Here is a 22,094-nt window from a genome sequence, read left to right as displayed (position 1 = left end):
TAAAAGCCTCTTGTCAATGTCTGTGTTTGATATTTTTGAAATGCAGAGTACTGTCAGTGCTAGGTGCTACCGCAGTAAATCCCCCTAATCTCTTACATTAATATAAAGTGTTGTGAGGGCTTGAGAAATACTTTATAATGGTCTTGGCATAATGGTGCTTCACTTCTGAAATGCACTGAGCTTTGGGGCAGAAGATCTCAAGCCTGCTGGTGTTGTGTTGCACACAGTAATGGGAACGTGAAACTCCAGCTAAGGAGGGATCACCAAGGCAAGACCTTAATTTAAAGTCATCATGTCTTTGCAAATGAGGCAGGGATGTTGGCTTTCATGGTCTCATTACAGACACCTACTCATGACTAATGGCTTGAAACAGATTTTATTGTTTAAATAGAAAGAGCAGAGCTGCACCAGGTGAAATTGGAAAGAATCTATATAAAAAGTCTTTTGGAATTGGCAAATTTCTGGTTTGCTTAGCTGATGGGTGTTTTCTCTGGTTTAGCTACTGTCCTCTTTTTTTGTTGTTGTTGTTGCTTTTGTTGTTTTTTGTTTTATCAGAGAAATGTCCCTACTATTTACTAACACCTCAGACTGCTTTATGCAATGTGCCAGACTGAATGGGTCTGAACAGGCTCCAAGGTCTGATCAGCTTTGCAGCAAGGAGATTTGGAGCTGGAGGTGAGCTTTGGAGCAGTGACTTTGTGCTGTGTAGTGCCTTTTATTAACATGCAGAATGCAGTAAACTGTGCGTCACTGGAGGAGGGGGGACAAGTGTGCTAGGCCATTAGAGAGACAAAAGAAGGACTTTGATTTTTAAAAACAGCTGCTACTGGAGAGATGCAACCCTATTCCAGTAAGAAATGGGAGAAACCCTTCCATTCCCTTCCTTCAGGCTCAACACAAAGGTGCCCCAGCATCCTGCCTCTTACTATTGGTGGGACTTTTAGCTGCTCTGGCCTCAGAGGCAGTGTGACCCCAAAAAACCTGGGCTGCTCTTGGAGCAGAGGAGTCTTTCCACCCTTTGTGCACTTCAGATGCTGAGGCATGCTTCCACCACTTTTGTGAGCTGCCCTCTTGGGCAGATAAGGCACTGTCTTGAGATACAAACTAGTAACAAAATAAATCCATTAAACTTCAAAGCAAGGCTTGCCTTCAGTTCTTAGGGCTGTTTTCACATCCTGGCCTGGCTTTGCCACTACAGCAGGGACTGATACGGGCCCCAAGACTGCAGTGGTACAGGTGACCACTGAGTGCTGGGGACTTGGCTTGGAAGAGCTGCCTTGGGGAGGTGCTCCTCTCTGCTGGCTGCCACTGAATGCAGCTTATCTAGGTGGAGCTGGATAGGTTTCTGTGCTGGGGCTGCAGAAGCTACACTCAGAGGTGTGAGTTCTGAGCCCAGCCTGATTCACAGCTGGGAGTGTGCTGAGCATGAGCCATAGGTTCAGCTTTGTAATGAGCTCCCAGTCTGCATTGTGGAGACAGGCTGATGTTGCTCTAGTCCCAGTGCTTGTTCTCTTTACCAGTGAGTTTGTTTCACAAAACACTTCTCAGATTTGCTTTATATGTGCTTCTTTTGCACATGCTTTTTATTGCTTCTAAACCTAGAAAAGGGGCTGTGGGTTGCTAGAGAAAGGGGCTGCAGGGTGGGGTCTGAACTTCTGCTGTCACTGTGCTGCTTTGAGCAAACCTTGAGCCCTGTGTCCTCCTGAGTGAGGGAAGCCAGCAGGGAGCCCTTGGGGAGCCAGGCAGCATTTGAAGTGCTGTGGGATCTGCCAGGGAAGGCTGCTGAGGAAGTGCAGAGCAGTTTTACAGATTCCTGTCACTGTTAAGTGCCTGTATAGGGCAGGGAAAGCTCCACAGAGCGCAACAGAATGATCAAAACAGTCTGCATTTATAAAGATTAAATTACAACTCTGCACATCTGTGATTAAAGCAGAAGCTGTCAACGTCTGGCTTGTGTGAATGCACAATTCAATTTGCATTTTGTAAAACTTCAGATTGAGAAGGTTCTTTAATCCCTTGTGAAAAAGGAACAATCGGTGTTGGCTTTTGCCATAATGCCTATAGATACTGTGCAAACTTCTTTGGCTGTCCTCTGTAAAGCTGGATTTATAGCACTATGACTTGTTACTCTAGTCCTGAGCTCCACCCCTAAGCTTCCTTACACTCAGTTGTCCCTGTGCTTGGGAGTCCTGAAAGCAGACAGAGCACAGCCTGCTGTGCCAGCTACAGACAGCAGTGTGGCTGTGAGCCACCACGCCTGGAGTCACATTTTCCTCTCACAAAAGGGGACTGACTGCAGTGACTGCCAGTCCTGCTCATTCTGGAGCTTCTTTAGGGTAAAACTCCTGCCTTTAGAGACTGCTGCTCTTCCTTCTCTCTGGTAGGATCCTGCTGTTACAGATGATGTTTTTCTGCCTTCCTTTTCTGGATTCTCTAGCTGGAGCTGCAGCTGTTTCCCAAAAGTGATAAATTGGGTCATGGCTCTGATTTCAGAGTGGGAAGCAAATGGAGCTTTGTGGTCTCCACCCCTTCCAGAGCAGGAGAGTAAATGCTGCTGAGCCAGAAGGTGCCACATCTGAACAGAGCTCCACTCAGCTGTAAGATTGGGTTTTTTTGGCTGTCTGACACTTGACATTTGGATGTTAAGGCAGTACAGAGAAATTTATTGTCCACAGTAGGGACCTCAAAGACAAACCTTTTAACAGTGGAGAGGATGGCACCCCTGATGTGTGTCACTCTTCCTGTCTTCATGGGAGATCTGGGACAGGCATTGGGATTGCTCAGGGAACCACGATGTGCCACTCAAAAGGCAGCAAGCTGGGAGAATGGATGTCTGGAGAGATGGGAGCTGGGGAAGGTGGTTCATCAGCCAAGTGCCAGAGGCTATAAATCAATTCCACTGCCTTAGTCAGAGGGCTCCAGGATTCCCCCATGGCTCAGTTAAGGCACAGATAAGCTCCTGGGGAGCTAAGCATTGCTGGCAGCACATGCTGTTTGAGCAGCAGCATCTGCCTCATAGCTGGCAGGGGTGTAGGCCTGCAGAAGGATAAATTCATAGCCCTGTGTTTGCTTTCACCTGAGCACCTGCTTGGAGGAGTTCCTCTTTCACATTTTCTGATCTGTAGATTTATGTTCTCCACCAAAAAATGATTCACAGCAGGAATTTCTAAGAGGAAAAATGCATTCTGGTCTCCCAGACAAGAAACTGGTAAATTGTTGTGGAGCATTGTCTAACAGTACATACTGTTTTAGAATAAGCTGATGTGACCCAGCAAGCATCACTGGTATCAGTGTTAACTGGTGTGTCACAGTTGTATCAATGTTAGTTTAAACTAGCAAGCTTTTCTCTTCTATGAAAGTGGGTCTTAGTTAGGATGACCTCTGGCAGCAAGTTGGATAAGTATGGAAAATCTACTGTTACAATCTCAACAATTGGAGAGGGCAGTAATGTGCAGACTGTCACCTAATAACATTGTTTCCAGTGACTCCTGCCATATGCCTTAGTCTCATAGCTGGAAACTTTGCCACTAAGTGTCACTGTGTGCAGAATCCCACTAATGAACTGTCCTGCTGAAGGCTTATTTGTGCACAAACCCTATCGAGGTTTCCCAAGTGTATTTTCCTCAGCAGCTGTAATTTGGCAGACTGCATTTGTTTTTGAGTTGGATGTAAAAACACACAGAAAATGCTGTTGAAATCATACTCTGTGGCTTCCTGACTACTCTGAAAATGCTGGGTTTGGGTCCTATGTGAAAGCTGTAGAAGTTCTTATGAGTGCTTCTGCTATTTGTGATGGCATGAACGAGCTTCTGTCTCTGAGACAGTGGCAGCTGCTAGCAGGGACAGACAAAGCATCATTATAGCAATGAGATGTAGTGTCAGGGAGCTGACATGAGGTGGCTGGCTAACTCTTCTTGGGGTGCTTTGGCTTTAGGAAGGTCTGCAATGCCTTTTTTCAGACCAAACTGAGCTGCACTGGAGCCCCATGAGCATGTTTAACACAATGGAAAGCTGGAAGTAACAGTATTGTGGGAATACTGTGAGAATCTGAGCACTGCTACCAACTCCCCTCTGGTTCTATTTCTTCAGCATATTGTAAAACAAACTACTGCTCTTCCTGTGAGTAAGGCACCACTCTTTTCCCTTAGGTGGTGCATTGTACTTTGCAGCATTCTCCTAGTTCAGAGGCAAATAATGCTCCAAACCCAGAATGAATCAATCCATATGTGAATCTGAAAGTCCCACAGAACCCTGAGATAGCTCTCATTCTGCCAGCAGTTCTCTTTCCAAGTGTTTAAAGGGAGAGTGTGCTTAGCTGGCTGATTAATGACTGAGTCTCCTTTTCCACTTCTCTTCTGCACTAGAAATACATATACCCCTCCCCATACAGGTACCAGCCTCTGCTCAGCTCTGTTATGGTGGTGGTTTGCTGGAGTCAGGCATCTGTCCAGCTTGGAGGAAACACTAGCTATGTCTGTCACCACAAAGTTTATCTGTCATTTTATAAACAGCTTACAGCACAGAACATGGTTCTAGATGGAGCTTTATGTGACTGTATCTGCAGGTGCATTTCTCCCTTTCATTTCTTAAGAAAGGTAGCTGTGAACTGCAGTGTAGAGTCCTTAAGGCTGTTTTGTTTGCAGTAAGTGCTATTTTTGTTGAACATTTTGAAACGATAGAACAAGAATAATCTTTCCACTGATGAAAACAGAAATGTGGATTTGTGAGGGAGCTGAGGTAGGCATGCTGGAACTCAGACTTTGATTGTCTGCTTATATTTTTTGCATCCAGGCTGCTTTGCTGGGAATTTTCTACCCTGTCATTTATGCTCCTGAAAACTAGTGACTAGTGACTTGATGGAAGCATCTCACTACAGAGCATTAGTTCTCACCTCAGCTGTAAAGATGTGCTTTTCTATTTTAAGGGATGGACCTATTTAATTACAGTACCACCTACAAGTCACTTTATAGGCACAGAAAGAAAACTTAGGTCTGTTGCTGGGCTAAACTCCCCTTCTCAGAAGAATAAAAAGAAATCTGCTGTAATACTTCATCTCAGCCTCTTTGCAGATACCTGAGCGTGACACACTTTTTGCAGGGTAGAATATTAACATGATCTAAACCTTAATTTATCTGGTTGGTGACAGATTTCCACGTCATGCAGATTTTGCTGAGCTTTCCACCCTCAGTAGTGCCCAGAGGGATAATATTCCTGGACTGCTTGAGTCCTAAAGTGCTTCTGTTGCTATTTAGTGTGTTGATGCATCAGAACTAGGAATAAGTGGTACTGGGGCTGGGCAGTTCATGTCATACCAAATGTTTTAGCATGGAGAAATTAGTCACTGAAACTCCTGTCCTAATTGCTCAGGAAGTTGGTTGTTAACATGTGGTCTTGTTAGCTTTAGGCATAGCCTGGTCCCTCATTGTCACCCAGAAACCCTTCAGCTGAGTGAGACATGATTTGAAGATGCAGGTAACTGTTCTGTTCTGTTGTGAGATGAGGATTGAAGCTGCTATGTTTTTCATACATGAGATCACAACTCAGCATGACTTCAGCTTAGGTATGTCATGGAGACCTTTTTCTGTGACGAGTTTGGAAAAGGTCAGGTTAAGATGCTCGAAGGAAAATTGGCCAGTTGGCTCGACCCTGATCTTTATTTTAGGAAAGAATGATGCAAAAATCTGTGAAGTTAGATCTGGGGAATAAGTGGTTTTTATTTTTATGGAATAATCTGTAGAAGCCTGGGGAATGGAGGGTGAAAATCACCTGCCTACACTCTCCCCAAGCCCCTTACTTTCCAGTTCTTAACAGCATTGTTATTGAAAAGGTAAATCCAGACTCTGGGCTGTCAGCCCTCTGCAGTCACCTCACACAGTTGTACCTGGGTGTTTACAGACTGCTGCACATTCTTCTGCCCTGCCACTTGTGACTGAGTCAGGAACAGATGCTGGAGGAATAGCCACAAAACGTTTAAGACAGCTGCCTCTGTCCCTTTTCTTGGAAAGGGCGATGGGATCGTTCTGACGCTCAGTGTCCCTCCCTGGCAGAGGCTCTGATGAGCCTGCTGGGATAAGGGCAAGTGGCATTTCAGATCTCAGGCTTCTTGTGTTCTCTGTAGGTCCTACTGTATGTTCCCTTCTCTCTGGGTACTGAACTGTTGTTCTGGCACAGTGTTTGACTGGAGTTTTTTCCCTTGTTTTTTCTGTGGGAGGCTGAGTGCTGTCACACTGCTGACAGTGCAGGCAATTTGAGGATTCCTTTTCATGTGCCTTTCTGGCATTTTATGATTCGGTCTCTTTCAACATGTGATAACAGAATATAAAGTAGGTCACTTTATTTCATTTTTCCTTTTCTTGGTTCTGCAGTTCTTGTGATGTTGGAATTCTTTCTGGTATCAGTTTTGGAGACTTGTGACTGGGAGAGTTCAGTTGGTTCCTCAAGCCTTGGTAGTCATCTTAGGATTGGGCCTTAACAGGACACTAGGGATATTATTTTTGGGGCCTTTGTGTGCCTTGGGTAGCCTGTTAATTAGTGCCCTTCACATATTTTAGAGAAGAAGAAATGATGGGACCTTTCCTAATGCACAGCCATCACTTGCTGCTATGCTGCATCCTGTGGCTGCTGCCAGCCCTGCCCTGCTGTCCTCTCTGAGTTGATTGTAGATGGCAGTTGTTGTCTAGAAGCAGTAAACAAAGTGAACAGCTCTACTTATTGCAGTTTGTGAAAATACACCAAATAAAAGCTCTAGGCACAGTCACAAGCTGGGCCTTAAAAAGGCATATGGAAGAAATTCAGTCTTTGCTGAGTCAGGCCAGTTCAGGTTCCAAGAAACCCCAGACCTTTAAAGTACCTGAATTTTTCAACCTGTAGACTTGCTTCTGTGTTTTATTTATAAAGTATAAGATGTAGAAGTGTTGGGGTTAAATTATAGCACTATTTCACTGAAACTCCCTTTAGCAAATGATGCTTAGAACTGTAAGATCAGAGTCTCTACAGGGTAATTAAAAATGTGACCCCCTTTAGCTTCTGCCACTGTCTTTCTTAGCAAGATAAGCGTGGTACCAATTTATTCTGCATGAGCTGAGGGTGAGAATGGATCCCTCTGCTTTATCCTTCAAGGTGTGTTACTATGTGATCAAATGCAGGCAAACATTTTGTAGAGCTTCTTTGAATTGTGAGACTGAGTTGAAGACACAGAGAGACCTGGTCCAAAGCTTCCACCCAGGCCTTCTAGTGGTGCTGAATTCCTGAGGGGACTGCTCAGCTGGTGTGTCTGGTTATTCAGGAAAAGCCAAGTAGAACTTGAACCTGTGCATTAGTATAAGGTGCAGTTTCTTCTTAAGAAATTCCCTGAGCAAGCATGAAATCCTCTTTACGTATAGTCAAAAATTTGGATGTGAGAATAATATCAAGAGGGCAATGCAGCAGCATTTTGAAGAGAAGATTTTTGAAGGGAAGAGCAGGGTTTGATTCCCATTTAAACAAAAATAGTCTTGCAAATAAAACTACCAGCTGATGCAATATAAATTAAAGGTTTTAAAATCTGGAGAAAAAGCTGCTGAGTTATTAATCCCTGAACTGAAGCCCTCAAGTCCTTTTAGTGAGTGACTTCAGCTTGTCATCTAATCCCTTTGACTCACAGAAAACAGACCCAGAGTTGTTCTCTGTGGTGTAGGAAGAGGAAATTAAACCAGTGAACTAAATAAATAAATTGATTAATTGGCAACAGTAAGGAGTTGTGTATGCACTGTATCTAATTGCTTTCTTTATATTGTCTTCTTCAAACTTCTGGGAAGACATGGGTTTATGGGTTGCTCATGCAAAAATATGCTAAAAAGCCCCACCTCACCAAGGCTTTGAACCTTCAGCTTCAAAGATCATTTGTGGGTAATCTTAGGTTGCTTTGGACAGTCTCTAATGGGGACATTGCTCAGCCAAGTTGAATTTATGCAGTGGAAATTCAGGCTGAAACTGAATACACCTCAGGATCACATAGTGAATCAAATCTCATTTCCTTGCTTACAGGTGATGTGGGCTGTGTGGACTTTGTTTCTCCTTTTACCTTCTCTTCTTCCTTCTCAGTGATTTTTATTCTACCAGATCAGAGCTACCTTTTTCTCATAAGAAATATTGAGGAAGTGGCTTCCCTGAGCCTTATTCAAAAACCCATCAGAGCTAATAGTTTTCAAAATGTTTGATGTCCAAGAGGCACTTGGGAGCATTAAATCCTCACACAGGGATTTTTAGCCTGTAGAACAATGGTGTCCTCCAAGCACTGCAAAAATTACAGTGGAGATGATATTTCCATCACAGATCCTGCAGGTACTGATCCATGGAATATGGCAAAAGAGAAATATATCGAGAAAGCAGAAGCATTGGTGATCAGCTTCATATCCCCAGGACAGTGGCATTGTCTTTACCTAAGTCTTCAGCATATCCCACCTCTGTAGCCAGCAAGTTGTGTTTAGAGCTGTGACAGCAAAGGGTGCATGCTCTTGATTCAGAGGGCAGGCACTGTGGACAAGTGATTCTCCAGCTTGCTGCTCAACTTGCTGATCAGCTCAGTTTGAGGAGTCAACAGCTAAAGGTGCTTTGGAAAGGAAGCATAGGTTGTATTCTTTTGTTCTCCTCATCCTTTGGAGAGAGCAGATGCCAGCACAAGTCACCTTTTCCTTGGTTGTCAGTGGTGGATGTACAGCCAACACTGTAATCTTATCTGGCCTGTCAGCAATAAACCTCACCTTTGTGTCATGTCCTTCCTGCCCATCCAGCATCTGAATGTCTGTGGAGATAAAACCTCACTGTCATAGAGGTAAGATGCCTCTTTTCAGTCTTTCTCAGCTCCTCATTCTGAAGAGATTTGTCTCCTGGAGTGTTTGGGCTTGTTGCTGGGAGCATATGAATCGTGAGAGTGCTGGTGCTGAAGGGGTGGTAGGTCTGATATTTTAAGGACGTAAGTGGAAGAAATGTTTATGGGATAAACACTGTGTTCCAAGGCATACAAGGCTTTTTTGTTCTCCAAGTATGTTTTGATTGCAAGATGCCATTTAACCATGCCAGGACTCCTTCTTCAGAGGCATAGCTATTATCTTAGCCTCTGGTAATATGAGGATGAAGGACTAGAAACAAATGAGAGTCAGCAACCTTTGGTGCCCCTGTGTTTATTCCAGAGATTGCACATGGATCTCTTTCTCTGTGAAGGACAGTAATAAGCAGCAGACAGTTTGATTTCTCAGAAACATCTGAGCTGTTTTCTGTGTGGTCCATGCCCAAGGCTCTGCTCCCACTCAGCTTCACCTTGCTGGCTGTCTGCTGGCCAGCTTTCCAGCACATCCATTTCAGTCAAAATGTGTCTCAGCCTACAGCATTCATCATCTCATCAGTCCTGCCCTTGCTAGTGATTATCTTGGATAGTAGCCCCTGCATTTCCATTTGTTCCAATAGCTGTTTAAATGTTCCTTTTAAATTAACTTAGCAGTCAAGTTGAAGCAGTTCTGGTTTTGCAGGCAGAAAGCATTTTCTGTGTTGGCTGTGGATACAAGCATTAAGGGTCTCGTTCTGTTTCAGTTCTGGTCATTGCCCAGATGGAGTTTCAGAAGAATGACACATTCCAACAGCACATAAGGGAATAATTCAACAAATTAAAATGTTAACAAGCTTCACTCCTTCAGCATATCAGAAATTATTTGGTTTCCTAATTTTTGCCCTCATCACAGACTTTGTCCACTCCTTTTCCTCTGCTGTGCAGTGCAGATTAGTCTGAGATCCCAAAGTGTGGCTGGGGTTTCTGAGGAGTCACTTAGTTGGGACAGATTTTATTTTATATTGTTGTCTTGGTAGGAATTCCATAATTCTTATAAACCTGTCTTGCACAGCTGCATTCTTAGTAATTTCTACTCCTCCTTTACCTTCTCAGTCCCTCCTGATGTCAGTACTGCCTGGTCCCCAGCATCCTTGGTACTTGTGTTTAGAGCAGAGAGAGTTCTGACTTGCACAGAAGAATGTCTTATTTCTGCAGTGAATGCCCTTGAAGGAAGAACTCCAGATTCTGGATTGCAGGCTAGGTGAGCTGCACTTAGGTTGGCTTAAACCACTTTTGGGACTGCTGCCTTAGAGCAGACATTTTGCAACTGAAGTTTTCTTTTCACTACAGGATTTTCTGTAGGATAAGGATCATCCAGCAGCTTATAGCTGTCTGTTCCAACTCCAGATTTGTAAAAGCCTTAAGAGCTAGAACTTTTATGTGGGTTGAGTCACACAAATTTCCAAGCACTGCCCACCTTTCCTTCTTAGCTTGCTACCTTCGCATACTGCTACTACAGTCTTTCTAGCTATTTGTAGCTAACCAGTTGAGTACAGATCTTCTGTTTCTTTTGGGTTCTATCTTTAGAAGGCATTTTTGCAGACTGAATTTGTAAGTGTCTCAGAATCATTAAACTGTAGTTTTAAGTCTTTTAGATATTGTTATGCAGGAAAGGACTCCTGGAGTCATTGTGATAAGTCTGGGAATGTTGGCTCAAGACTCAACAGTAGTCATAAAGAGAATTAGAAATAGAGAATTAGAAATTATTAGAGAGAGCACAAAAATAAAAGAGGAAAAACTGTTGTTTTCACTGTGTAAGTCTTTGAAAACTCATGTTTTAAATCTTGTGTATTGATTCCAGTGCCCCTAGTTCATCAAACATACCAAAGAACTGCAAAATAGTGCAAATAATCAAACAGCTGTTTGCTCAATGGGTTTCTTAACTATCCAGAGTTCTTGCTTGTATTCAAAAATTTTTATTTTCCCTGAGAACAGACTTCAGTTCATTTTCCACATGTAGTCAGGCAGGTGAGCTTAGTGTTTCTTCTTTCTTGGCTTCATTGCATCTCCTCAGGCCACTGAATGACTGCTTTTTATCACTTCCACTAATTGCTGAAATGTAAGTAGGAGCTAGGGAACTGATCTTCCTTATGTCTGCCCCTGCAAATGTACACCTTCCTTCTCCAGTCCTAGCTGGTTTTCTCTAGCATGTCCTATATTGATTTGACTTACTTTAAATACAAGCATCCACTTGGTTTGTGGCCAGTTTTTTGGCATGTTGGTGTTTAGTTTTGCTGCTTCCTTTAATTAAATTTATTCATGCTGTGCAAACCAAGTTTAAAAAGATTTCTGATCATTAAAAAAAGAAAAAAACCTAATCTAGCATCCACTTTTTCTCAGCAAGCATCAGACCTAGGAATGTACATTCATAAAGGCCATTGGCTTGCTAGTTGCTGTAAAAGATCAAAAAGAAAATCAAAATGCATGCCAAGCTCCCTAGCTTTTTGGAGTGTCTGTGTTCTCCTTTCACTTGTCTTGATCTTCAAGTCAGAGTCCTGGTGAGTTTTGATTTGGTTTTATCTCTATGTTAGTCTGCAATCATTATATCCCAAAGAAGTCCATGGTGGCTGTGTGAGGGGCACAAGGTCTCTTGGATTCTCCGCTGATTTCTGTGAACCTGACCAGGTGTCATTGTTCCAGAAGCCTCATGTGACTGCAGGTGTTTGATTAGACCATAACCAGAATAAGGCTCCCCATTGTTTTTTCCTTGGGCACAATTAGGTTTTGGTTTCTTTGAGCTGGAGCAGTGCACTTACTCTGTCTGGGTTTGATTGAACAGAAAGGGCTTTGTTGCATATCCTGCCTTAATCTATTCTCTAGACAGCCTTATTCCTGAGCTAACTGTCGTCTGGGCAAATTTGAATTTCTTTGCTGGAAATGAGTCTCCTCTGGTGTACATCAGGTATCCTGTTGTCATTTCACTAAGGCAATCTCAGCTGAAAGCTGTGTATTTGAGTTCCAGCATTTGCCAGGATGCTTTCTGGCTACTGGTCCTAGAAGGATTTTATTTCAAACTTTTTCTTAAAATCTTCAGCTACCATTTTTAAGGTTCTTCTATCTGTCTTTGATTTCTGTAATAACTTTGTACATCTTGGCTTCTCAGTTCAGCTGGAGCAGCAGTTCCCAACTTAAAACTCGTTTTATCTTGTTTTGGGCACCAGGGTTACTGGTCTTGCTTTGGTCAGTTAAATGGTGCTGAAGAGCTGCTGCTGACTATTTTTTTTCTCAGTGTTCAGGAGGACAAGGTCTTCTGTAAATAGAGAATTGCACCAAAGGTTGCACACAAATCACAGCATTCATTTGCTGAATGCTGGTTAGCCACTTAGGCTGAACGGGTAACATGAATGATAACAGTGAGCATAAGGATGCTCTTGTCCTCTTGTGTGATGGTTTGGTGACAGCAGTTGATTTACTGCTCTGTGAGAATGCAGCTGGTAGATAAAAAGCTTCTCCTGGAATAGCCCATCACTTTTCAGCACTTAAGTTAATTGTAAGCACAAAGGGGAAATAAAAAAATTAACGGTCCAGTCCATTGCTATCCGCAGTGCATTTCGAGCCTTGGCAGAATTGCAAGTGCTCTTACGTACCTAGCAGTGAGAAATGTTTTCATAAATGCCACCAGCTGGAGATAAGGGTTCACAACTCCAAAATGGGCTGTAACTCCAAAATAGCAAATCTGTCTATCTCAGGTTTTTATGCTCCTGCCATCATCCTGGCCTTTCTTAACGCTGCCTGCCTTTCTCAACAAAATTTCTAAAAACAGGCAAGCTTAGCAGGACTCATTCGATTTCTGGTGTATCTCCCCTTCCAGATCTAAATGTCTGCTCTGGAGACTGCTTATTTTATTAACTGATAATTTTAAAGATAATTTGTTTCAGGATCTTTGACTTCTTTTTCTCTGCCTAGGTTTTGAAAGGGCCAGCATTACGCAGTATATGGAGGTTTGTTCCCTTGTCAGAAGCCCAGTGAACCTGTTTTCCTTCCTTGAATGGCACAGAGTTGCCTCCTTTATTTTCCCTGGAGAGCCTGCCCCTACAGTCTGGGAAAGAGCACCCAGTGTCCCACAAAGAATACCAGGTTCTTTGTGCCAACTGGTATATGCAGATTACTATAAACCCACTGACCATCTTTGGAACTGGAAAAGGTGGACTGGGTTTGAGAAAAAGCAGAGTGATGCTTTTTCACATGCAATTTTGCTCCACATGCTCCATACCTGAATGGGTTGAGCAAAGTGCATTTAACACGTATAGACATGACTGACTTCTTGAAATTCCTTTGCAGCAGAAGCATTCCTTGCATGGGTTTTCTGGTAAGGTGGGCAGGCTTTCAGCTACCTGGCAGCTGGAGCTCAGAAGGTTTTTATTGTAGCACAGCACTGCCTAGTCCTAGTGATGGCTGCAGGAATGTCCAGGGTTATCCCCACATCAATCTGTTCTGCCTGTCTATACCTCTTACAAATGAAGTGCCCTGCCAGCTGTGCACATAGAGACCATATGTCTGTCTCCTTGTTACTTGCCTTTGTCCTTGGTTGCAGCCTTACTGCTTCTTAATGTACCTCTTGGTTGTTGGCAATGCCTGTCCTGTGGGAGCTTGGAGTGGGCACTGTTTTATTTACAGTTGCTTCTTGGTGGAGCTGGGTAACAGTTTTGGCTTTGAGAAGTTTCTGAAAGCTGAGTGATTTCCAGATTGGTTGGATCAGTGTGTTTTTTTACCACCATTAAATAAAATTGAACACCTAAGGCTTCTAATGGATTGTGGGTTTAAAACATTTCTGAGGCAGATAACTCTTGTCCTAAAATAGGATGCCATTTCTGCTAGCAGAGTTCAGAGAACAACAGTAATTTTCTGAGTGAGCTTATAAATTATTTATCTTTAAAAGAGGCACCTGTGGGCAGAAGAAAAAGACTGTAACCAAACCCTCACGCTCCATGGATAGAAAGTGTTGCCTTTGAGGGCTTGTTCCTTTAAAGATCACAGATCCCTGTGAGATCATTGAACAAACATCTGAGCTACTATATATCATCTGAGCCTGACAGACTGGCTCTATGCTGTGAGAAAAGGGGGTGTGAAATGTCCCTCCTTGATGCTGCTAACTAAAATAATAATAATGATAATCTTTAAAGTACAATCAAAACCTTTTCCTTGTGTAGGGAAGTGATGAGGCCTGGATTTTGCTACCACCCAAGTGCAGATGTATAAAAGCAGTCCTCAGGAAGGATTTGGGACACAGAAAGTTAGACTTACATTTGGCTGGGCACAGAGCAGTTCACTGCAAACAGCAGAACTGAGAGAAGTGACTGGCAGGGACACAGGACCAGCTAGTGGGCAGAGACAGTTCACTTCCAAACTCCAGGAAGCAGTGTCCTGGCTAATGCTCAGTCAGCTGAGCAGAGGGAGACTTTTTAGTCTGTGCTTGCCAGAGTAAACCTGGTGGGAGCTGTGTGCAGGGGTCCCTGCACCAACCCTAGCAGGGGAGAGCAGGGTGAGGCTCCTTCTCTCCCTGTTTCCTGGCTCACCCATCTTTGCTATGAGCTGCTCAACTTTGTCCGTGTGTCCAGCTTCAGACACTGAACAAGACTCTCATGAGTTCTGTCAGCTTTGGGTTCTCCACAGCAGGACTGGAGCATGTATTCATGTCTCTTGTTACCCTGGAGCTCATGGGGAGCTGCACCCACCTCTGCAGGCTGTGCTTCTCCCCAGTGACCTCTTACAGCTTTACTGCCCAGCAGTGTTAGTGCATCCCACCTCAGTGGCATCCTGTTTCATACCTCAGAGGAGAAATTTGCCCTTTTTAGCTTTCACTTAATCTTTTGGTCAGGCTGAACTTTTTACTATTGGAAAAATGTCCTTCTTCCAGTAATTTTTCCTGTACTCAGGGCAGAAAAGATGATGCCTTCTACTCTGGGAATGACAGATGTGTGAGCTGGTGGGGGCTGACTTGCAGGCTCATGCTCTCAGCCCACAGTATGAGAGGGCCATGGGTCCTTCACTGCATGTAGTACAAGCTGCAGCTGCTGGATGCAGGAGATCTGGGACACCAGAGCAGGATTGGCATTGTGCTGTCAGTCTGACACATATGTGGCATGGTTACCCTTGAATCTGCAGCCCACATCTTTGTCTTTCCCATCTGACCCACTCCACATCCTCTGGATCCACAGATATGTGCTGTACATGCAGCATGTCCTGGGAATCTGAGTTGTGAAACTATCATAGCAACATCCTCCTCCTCCCCTTCCTCTTAGCATTCATGAGCATGAAAATAACAGTCATGGCTTGATCAGTGTGGGGGTGAGGAGTGGTGCTAAAGCATCAGCACTGCACTTAGCTCCAGGATAGCTGCAAAGGTAAGGCAGTGTTGGGTCAGACAAAAGCTCTGAGCTGCTGCTAGTCCTGGAGGGATGCTTTTCTGGAAGCCAGTGGCAGTGGCAGCTGCTTCCAGCATGTGTGTGTAGCATTGGCAGCCTTAGTGGAGCCTCTCTCTGAACTTGGCTCCTGCAGACAGAGAAAGAGGAAAGGGAGAAGGAGATGAATGCAGCTGGGGTTTGGGCAGAGTCTGTTGGGAAATGTGGCAGCTGTGTGTGTGTTTTTATTTAACTTCTAATTATTTAGTTATGTTCTTTCTCTGTGGTGCTTCTGGGGATTAATTTCAACAAAGACTTCAGCCTGCATCAGCAACTTTAAAGTTGCTCTGTGAGAAGTGTGATGGCACTTGGAAAAAATTGTTTTCTATATTAATTAGAAGTTACTACTGTAAAATTGATGTCAATTATCCAGCACTTTATTATGGAGAGGCAATAGCCTCTTTGTAGTCCAGGTGTCAGCAGCCTTTTCATTACAATGAGAAATGTTGCAATTCAGTTGAATTCATGAAGAGAAACACTCAGGGACTTTAAGTTGTTGTAGAGATTAAGGAGGGAGAAAAAGGGGAAGATTTGTACTAAACCTGGAATAAACAAGCCCATTTGATGACTGCAATGTAAAATGCACATTTCTACTGGAATAGGAAAACCCTAGAGTCTCTTCCTACAGCCTCCACCCTCTGAGCTGTTGCTTGTGGTGCTTTGACTGGGTTTGGGAGGTGGGACTGCCAGAATTCCCCCTGGGTGTGGTACACAGGCAGTGACTCCACCACCTCTGCAGGGTGCACAGAGGGCATGTTTGGCTGCCCTCAGTCCTGCTCTGTTGTGCAGCAGTGCTGATGAGAGGTTGGCATTACATGCCCCATAGCCTGGCTGCTCCATCCTCTGGCATGGAACAGATGGGACAGAGCCTCTGGCTTTTCTGTCCTGTGGGGCCTTGCTAGTCCTGACCTGGAGACCCTGCCCCATCCCTGAGCAGCTGGGAGTTGGTAAAGGGACAAATGCATTTTAACCTGGGCATTGTTGGGGGTGTTTTGCCTTTTGCCTGATGGGAGATCTTTCAATCTGTGTCATGGTAGTTAATGACTGTCTTAGGGGCATGGAGAGGCTTTAGTGAGGTACTGGTGATGCTGACTGATTGCATTCTTGTGCTTTCCTGTGCTAATTAAAAAGACAATGTGGAGACCTTGATTTGTTCTTGTTTCTGTTTTTCCTTCTATTTTTGTCATTACCTGTGCATGCTCCCTGGAACCTACCCACCACCAGGTCCTTTGCTGGGTGCTGTGAATTGCTGGTGCTCTCTAATTTTATGTTCCAGTAAGGCAGAGACTGCAGATGCAGATGATGAAAGATTCTGCAGGTTAAAAAGTTACTAAGCAATGAAGCAAATGATGTCTGCTAGATAGATGGGCCCTAGAGCTGCATGTTGCCCATTAGGTTTTACTGCTGGTGCAGCTCCCTCTGTGGCATTGCTGCTAACAGTAGCAGTGTTCTCCTGGGCACAGTGGGGATAGGAGACTGCTGTAATCCCTGTGTTTCTCCAGGACAGGATCTTCCAGGAGGACTGGTCTCTCCTGGGAGAGTGCAGTATATTGGCTCTTGCTGAGGATCAGTCAGAGGGAACAGCTCTGCTGCAGTAAGGAAAAAGTCAGTGTATAGTGACTAGTACAGCAAAATGATGGTGTGTTTGAATGCTGAAAATTTCAGGGCAGGGGCAACTGCTTCTGGGGGAAATGGTTTCAGAGCTCACATGAGAGGAGGCCACTGACCCAACTGACCAAGACTGTCCATCCAGTTTGCAAGGCAGTGGTAGAAGGAGCTGGTGGATGGAGCAAATAAGGAGCCACAAACTGTGAAATAATCTTGTTCCTCTGGGTGCAGTGACCTGTGTGGCCTGGGTGGTTGCTGCAGAGAGCTGAGCCCCCACATCAGTCCCTCTTTGGAAGCCAGCCCTCCTGCCATGTTCCTGAGGGGATGCCTCTACTCACAAGCTGTTGGTATGACTGGGGAAGGAGAGTTTTATGGGGCATGGGCAGCTGTAGCTGCAGGAGGAAGCTGAAATCTGAATGCCAGAGAAAGCACTTGCTGTTCAGAGCAGCTCCTGAAAAGTTGGTATGGGGACACACATGCAGGGACCTGAATCTCCAGCTGTTCTCTGGAACTTCTGGAAAGCAGTCAGAGAGTGAGTGGTGATAGGGGGTTAATTTGATGGCACATTATCTTTAAATTACAGTGGTGCAGGTCCACTGTGTTCTGGTTTGTTGCAGTGGAAAAAATGAGCGAATGTAGCCTCTGGGGCTGATACAGGTAACTGCAGGAAGGGAATTCAGCAGCCTTCCCTCCTCTTGTATTGACCCTGAGTTGCTTGCTTCCATCATAATGCTTTTTAAAGACTCTGATCCCCCTAAGGTAACCTACAAAAAGACTTTTAGATTGTGACTCCATTAGGGTTTGTTTGTTGGGTTTTTTTGTTTTTGTTTTTTTTTTTTCCACTGTAAAGATCCAGTAAACTATTTTTAAAAAAAAGAAAAAAGCTTCCCCTGCATGCTTATCCTTGCAGTCTTAGGGGTGTCACATCAAACTCCTTGAAGATCATCTACAGTCCAATTTCATCTGTCCTTGCCTGACACTAAACTAAAACTGCAGTGTTTTTCCAGCTTCTCATGAGATTGTGAAAATCTGAATGAGTATTTAAAATCTGTTTGGAAGAGCAGCTAAAAATCCTTTCCCTTCTCATACTTGACTATCTTGGAATTCATGTTTTCTAGACACGAGAATTCCAAGAAGAATGGGTTGAACAAGACTTTGAAGGAGAAATGTTTTAATCTCAAAATTAAATTGCTCTAGTTCCTTTGGATCTGACAGAAAGGTGCAGATAAAGATCTTGTGTGTTTAAGGAAAAAGGCTGTTCTTCCTGCAGTAGTTTTCCTGAGCAAAAGTCAAAGCAATGTGTAAGAAGGGCAAAGGATGCTAACATACAGTCTTCTATTACACAAAGGATGTGAGGTTTTTTGTCATCTGTGTAGGAAGTTGATGACTTTTAAACCTTCCTGTTAGATATTCTTAATACCTTCTGCTGCTCTTTGACCTGTCCTCTGTCTAGCAGCTGCATCTTAAAGAGCAGATGAAATCATCTCAAGGATGGCAGGTCCTAATCTCAGTAACAGTTTCTATCCATTACAAGGTATGAGGTTGAAATGATCTGTGAGTGGGTTTATCTCAGATCCCACGTAGCATTTTTTTCTCAGTAGCAGCAAGAAAGGGAAATTATCAGGCAGTGGGGAGAAGCTGTTTATTTTTAACTTACCCTTTCTTTTTAAGTTCTATTTCATAATTAAAGGAGATAAGGAGTGGAAGCCAATGAAATACATAGCTGAAGGGATAAGCTGATCTCAAGCTCACTGCAGAGATTACAATAAATAACTGAGTAGAGACTTTGGGAGCCTCTTTCCTTCCCTGTCCTCATCCTGAAGTATCAAACTGAGTTCTTAGCTGCCTTTCAAAGGTGATGCAAGCAGACAGATTTAAAGGATTCTGGTTACAGAGCTCACTACTGCTCTCAGAGTTTACTTCTCTTCACCATGGTTTGAGGATGCCTCTCTTGAGTATCTGAAGAGATCTCTACTCAGAGCTAGCAAGGAGGAATCCTGATTATTCCTAAAGAAACACATGCATTGAGCAATCACAACTGTGTGGCACTGTGCACACCTGTGTGGGTGGGAATACAGGGAGACTGAAGGGAAGGTTCCTGGGGAGTCAGGTAGCCCTGAATGAAATGCCTTTGCTCTTGAATTACTGGTGGAGAAGCCTGTTCAACTTCTCACCTTTCAAACCAGGTTTTTTCTCTGCAGCTTATTAATCTGGATCAATTTGGCTTCCTCTGATTGACAGGAGCAAGCTGCCAGATCCTTTATTGCTCAGAAGAAGGTGCATTATGCTATTACACCATGTCCCTAGTGGATAGTTATTCCTGTGCCCAGGTGGCTTTCTTTCATCATTGCTCTTGGCTCTGCAATACTTCTTGTAGCTTCTGCACACAGCAGCAAGAAGGGCAGGCTGAATTTGGAGATGGATGTCATTGCAGGGAATTCTTTCTGCCAGTGGAGCTGACAAACAAAACAGCATTAGGAAATGAGTGCTGGAGAGGAGGCTGTGAGCCTTTGCAACACTGGCAAGCTGTTCTTAAATAGCATTGCAGAATCAGAATCAGTGCAGTTGGAAAAGGGCTCTGAGCCCTTCAAGTCCAAATCCTTATTCCTATCCCTACTTGTCTGCAATGCTGGAGGACAGTTGAGCTGCAGAGACTGCTGTGTGACCATCTCACCTGGGAACCATTCTGGAACCCCTTTTTCGCCCCCAGTCCTCATTTGGATGATTCCCTGTGGCTTCTGCCATCTCAGGCCCCCCTTGCATGAGTCTCTGTGCACCACTGCCACATGCAGAGTTTGGGGGAAACAAGCTTTTGAAGGAACCCTAAGCAGCTTCAGATTTCTTAGAATAAAAGACATAAGGACAAGATTCCTGTAAAGGGCAGGAGCTGCCAGCTGCCTAAAGGAGCAGTTGACAGTAGTGCTTACACTGTTGGGAATACAAAAGGAGAAGTGTAAGGGCTCCTTGTTGTTCTGGTCACTGTTGTCTTCAATCCTCTGCAATGCTCTTCTTAGGATCTGTTCTGAGTTGTGATGCCTTGGAGCTGGGTCCTCTTCTTTTGCACCTTTTACCATGTGTCTTCTGGCTGAAGCTTGTCATGAGCTGGGTTACTGTAGTGCAAACCTCAGATGTTCATATTCTGTTTAGCTCTCAGAGCAAATGGCAACAGCCTAAGAATGAAGTTCTTGTGTTTAGGAGAATCATTTCAGGCATATGTTTGCCCAGGAGTGTTGACATCTATGGTTCCTTGTAGGAAGATTGTTGTCACCAACCATCTCATAAGTGCTTTGAGGAATATGTCCATGCAATGCTTTAAAGCTAAAAATCATTGTGGGAGTCCCTCTTGGTGTTCCCTAGTTAGGAAAATGAATAGTCCAATAGAACAGAGATGTGTAACTATGAGTTTGCAAGTATAGCCCAACGCTGGGAGCAGAGTAGGGCTGTAATAAAAGCTGGAACTGCTTTGACTGTAAAAACCAAAGATAGTCAAGTGTCTCCTGGGCAGGAAGACCTGGATTCATGTCTTCATGTCTTTCTAAAAGCAGGGTCCATACCAAGGCTGGGCTTCTCTTAGTGCTTGTCAGAAGCTTGCTCCTATCAGGAGAGACATGCAGTGCTCTGTATGAAGCTGACTGAGCAGCTCTAGAAGCGGGTGGTTTAGCAGGCTGTGACTGGTGATTCATGAGCCAGGAGGGAAGTGTGGTCACAAAACTAACCTTGGAAGGACTGTGGGACTGGGCAAATCTGTGTTTGTATTGTGCTTCTGTGTTGCATCTGGGTGTGCATGTGGTAATTAGCTGCTTGGTTTATTAATATATCTAATTCTGATGACAGAAAGCTGCTGCTGTCATGGATATAGGTTTCATCTAGCATTCTCATGAATGGAGAAATTCTGTAAATTTCAGGACTGTTCCTTAGCATTAGGAAGCCTTTAGTGCCCAGCTCCATGTTGTTAATCATGAGCCAAATATTAGCTGTTAAAGCTGTCTCTGTTGGGGAAACAGGTGCCAGAGCTGTGATCTATCTCAGCCCTGCTCCTCCTGTGCTGAGGAGTGTGTGGATGCTGATTCCTGTGCTGTGTTTGGCTGTTCCTGGCAGGTTTTGGAGGTGGTGAGGTCCAACTACGACACACTGACGCTGAAGCTGCAGGACGGGCTGGACCAGTACGAGCGCTACTCGGAGCAGCATAAGGAGGCTGCCTTCTTCAAAGAGCTGGTGAGCTGCCTTGCCTCTGAGCAATCAACAGCCCTCTTCAGAGCCCTTGTTATGGCCTGGGCAGTGGTATTTGGGGTGTAGCTGAACAGTCCTGTTACTCCATTGGACTGCCCCCAAAGACATGGCAGGAGCAGGATCTGGGCAGACACTGCATGTCTGAGAGCTTCCTGGAGCTCCCTGTGTGGCTGAAGAGGAGCCTCCAGGCTGCTTAGGCCAGCACTGGTCAGATGGTCTCTGTCCCTTTTGCCATGGGGATTTGCTCTGCTTTGTAGTGGTAAATTTGTATGGAGAGAAGCTGACTGAGCTGGCTGCTCCCATCTGGGGTTAATCATGCAGAGCAACTTGGCTTTTTTGCTGTTGTTAAGGGGACCATGAAGTTTGGGACTGATGAAACATCTTCCTGCTCATTGCTTTCCTCCATCACTCACAAAAAAAGGGTTTCCAGGCATAGAAAGGGAAGGCATTCCCTAGAAATGTCTCCTTCTGCAAGAAGAGAAGACTGATGGTAGGAAGACCCACAAAAGTTAGTCTAAATAATTCAGGTTGGAAGTTATAATTCTTCAGCAAGCCAGCTTGCTTACCCTTCTCCAGAGAGCCCTGTTGGAACTTTTCTTGTCAAACAGCCACATGAGCATGGAGGCAGTGTTTTTGTAGTGACTGGTGTGTGAGGGAAGCCTCACTCTTGAATCATTACAGCTTCGCCAAAAGGGAGGGCTCTCTAACTTTGGCAACCTTCTCCACCAGTCTGAGAACTGATTCTTTCTCCCAGCTCTGTCCCTGCTGATTGATGAGTAATTGATGCCTGCCTACTCTATCACGAGTCTCCATGCATTTGGATGTTGTTGTGCATCCTTCTGTCAGCTCTGCTCCAGAACAGGCACCTGAAATGGTTTTGTTTCCTTTTACAGCATGCTTTTAACTCTCTTGGGGTCATTCCAGCCCTGACATTGGGTAGTATATGGGCAAAACCATTTGCAATTGCTTCTATGCTATTTTTCTGTGTTCTT

The 22,094-nt window shown here is 44.3% G+C and overlaps 1 protein-coding gene across 1 annotated transcript in view; it reads left to right on the top strand.

Annotated features, from left to right (window-relative positions):
• ARMH3 (armadillo like helical domain containing 3) overlaps window positions 1-22,094 on the top strand; it is a 123,403-nt gene that overhangs the window by 94,120 nt on the left and 7,189 nt on the right. The window contains exon 25 of the mRNA XM_054636936.2: window positions 20,971-21,087. Coding sequence (XP_054492911.1) covers window positions 20,971-21,087 — 117 coding nt within the window. The remainder of the gene's footprint in view (window positions 1-20,970; window positions 21,088-22,094) is intronic.

This window comes from Agelaius phoeniceus, chromosome 9, assembly GCF_051311805.1.
Source record: "Agelaius phoeniceus isolate bAgePho1 chromosome 9, bAgePho1.hap1, whole genome shotgun sequence".
Lineage (NCBI taxonomy): Eukaryota > Metazoa > Chordata > Aves > Passeriformes > Icteridae > Agelaius > Agelaius phoeniceus.
The sequence above is the reverse complement of the archived record's forward strand: the minus strand, read 5'-3'. Positions and strand labels throughout refer to the sequence as shown.